The 2,454-nt window shown below is 34.2% G+C and overlaps 1 protein-coding gene across 1 annotated transcript in view; it reads left to right on the top strand.

The window, feature by feature from the left end:
- The first annotated feature begins 699 nt into the window (after positions 1–699).
- Positions 700–2,454, top strand: part of LOC111492333 (lysine--tRNA ligase, cytoplasmic-like) — a 7,542-nt gene continuing 5,787 nt past the window's right edge. The window contains exons 1-5 of the mRNA XM_023141639.1: positions 700–1,009; positions 1,239–1,320; positions 1,581–1,637; positions 1,733–1,898; positions 1,991–2,084. Coding sequence (XP_022997407.1) covers positions 891–1,009; positions 1,239–1,320; positions 1,581–1,637; positions 1,733–1,898; positions 1,991–2,084 — 518 coding nt within the window. The 5' untranslated portion in view covers positions 700–890. The remainder of the gene's footprint in view (positions 1,010–1,238; positions 1,321–1,580; positions 1,638–1,732; positions 1,899–1,990; positions 2,085–2,454) is intronic.

Here is a 2,454-nt window from a genome sequence, read left to right as displayed (position 1 = left end):
GCACACTCCACCCCGATTATATCGTCCTCTACAACTTCAAAGTATGCTAAGAGTAGTAGAAACATCATAGACATAAGGTTGTTTTAATTACGAGAGAATTAACTCCCATCAATTAAGTGCACATGTATGCTCGAGCATACCTCACAACAATATCCTCATCTGCATCGTCATTTGGCCTTGAGAATTGAAATGCTAACCAGGGTAAGCTTAATCTCGAGTCCTTAAAAGAATTGAAATGAATGACACATATGTACTCATAGTTCGTCAACCTTGCAATAGGCTCACCATCTATGGACAATCCAAGCAAGAGCTCCACGTCTTGTATAGTGATAGTATACTCCCAACCATATGTGTGAAACATACATGTTCTTAGTCTTGTCTCAACAAATGCAATAATGAAATGTTAGTTTAATTCGATGAAACTTAATCTTTGTCACTCTTAAAAAAAATTTCAACAAGTTGTATTGGCGGTAATAAGATAATGCAATAAGACTTCGAACGACATGATGCAATTATTTATAATAAAAAATAATAATTTTGATTATTTTATTTACCGTATAATACATAATATTAAGAAATAATTAAAGGTTGACAATAATCTCCCATTTTTATATACAATAGATAATAAATATAAATTAGAGAGTTTCCTACCAAATATACCAATTCTCTTTATTATATTTTATTTTACCTTTTCCACTCTTTTTGAAATATTTTGGTTTCGTCTTCGTGGAAACCCTAAAATTGAAACCCACTTCCCAAGTTTTGCTGTTAAAAATTCCCTTCGGCTGCGCCTTTGTCTTAGTCAATTCTCTCCTCCAGACCTTGCACTCCAAGAAATCAGTGTGCTTTATAACCTTCTGTTTGGAGCTTTGACTATTCATTGTCTGGAAATGGCGGATTCTGTAGACGGAGCTGCGAAGGCTGTCTCTGAATTGGCATTGGGTTCCGCTTCTGCGGCTTTAGACATGGCCGACTCTGCTCCAAGTGCTGAAGAAACTATAAGCAAGAAGTGAGTGTTCTGTTGAATTTTTGTTCATTGGTGCGTTTTTAGCTAATGTGTGGAAATGGATGTTAGAGTTAACTTATTTGTAGCTGGGTTTAGTCTTAGTCAATAGATAGGTTAAATTTGATTATGTCATTGCCATTTTTGTTCTTTTAGTTTTGTTATTAGTTGGGTAGTTTTTCGTCGAAATTACGACTTTTGAAGTTGTAGGGTTTTAACCTTGTAATGTTTTCAGTGCACGCAAGAAGGAATTAAAGATGAAGCAGAAGGAAGAGGAAAGGAGGCGTAAGGAGGAATTGAAGGAGAAAGCAAAGCAGGTACTAGCAATTACAAATGGAACACCTATAGATTCAAGTGTTTAGAATGCATTATTTAAGAATAGAGCTGGGTGAAATAATTATCCATTCTCGAATGAGAATATCAAATATGGTGCCTCTAATTGGCAGTTAGTTTAATAACTATACTTGTATGCAAGGAAACGAGTTGTAAATTCTGTTGGCCAGATTTCATGTTTTAATGTTATTCTTGACTACCACTACAGAAAGAACTTTGCGACTGAAATGTATTTATGTACCAGGAAGCATCCCAGAATAAGAAATCTGTAGCGGTAGATGATGAAGAAATGGACCCCACGGTACAACTATTAAGTTCTTATTTTGACTTCTACTTCAGAACTTTTAGAATCGTTGTCATACTGATTTTTCTCCCCCAATTGGCTTGTGTTTCCAGCAATATTTTGAAAATAGGCTGAAATATCTTGCATCTCAGAAGGCAGATGGTAAAAATCCATATCCTCACAAGTTTCAGGTTTCAATGTCTCTCCTTGAGTATATTGAGAAATATGGAAGTTTAAACAATGGTGATCATCTTGAGGAAGTCATGGTTTCTCTTGCCGGTAACTAGAACCAAACTGATACCTTTTTCGTGATTCTTTTTGTTGATATCCCAATCATTTTCTCATATCTGTTTCTTTTTTCTTCATTTAAGGGAGAATAATGAGCAAAAGGTCATCCTCCTCGAAGTTGTTATTTTATGATCTCCATGGTTCTGGAGCTAAAATCCAAGTTATGGTGGATGCACGGTATGGAACTATTTTGTATTTCTCGCTACTTTAATTCGATAGTACTAGTTATGAATATTAAGGGTCGTCTTAATATCGTTCTTGTTTCCTATTTTCTGTTTTTATTTGTTTCTCATTTCTCATTTCTCATTTCTTGTTTTTTAAGAGCTAAATACAAAAAACATGTTTGATAACTATTTGTGTTTTATTTATGTTTCTTGTCTCTTTGAAAAGGAAAAAAAAAAAAAAAAACAGAAATGCGTTTGATAATTGTTTCTTATTTTTTTTAGTTTAATTAAAATTTAATGCATGTAATATAATAAAATGTATAACATGCATTAAAACAAATAAAAATCTACAGTTTCAGCCCCCCCCCCCCCCCCCCCCCCCC

Source organism: Cucurbita maxima, unplaced genomic scaffold (genome assembly GCF_002738345.1).
Source record: "Cucurbita maxima cultivar Rimu unplaced genomic scaffold, Cmax_1.0 Cma_Scf00017, whole genome shotgun sequence".
NCBI classification, from domain to species: domain Eukaryota; kingdom Viridiplantae; phylum Streptophyta; class Magnoliopsida; order Cucurbitales; family Cucurbitaceae; genus Cucurbita; species Cucurbita maxima.
This window is presented reverse-complemented; position numbering and strand designations above follow the sequence as displayed.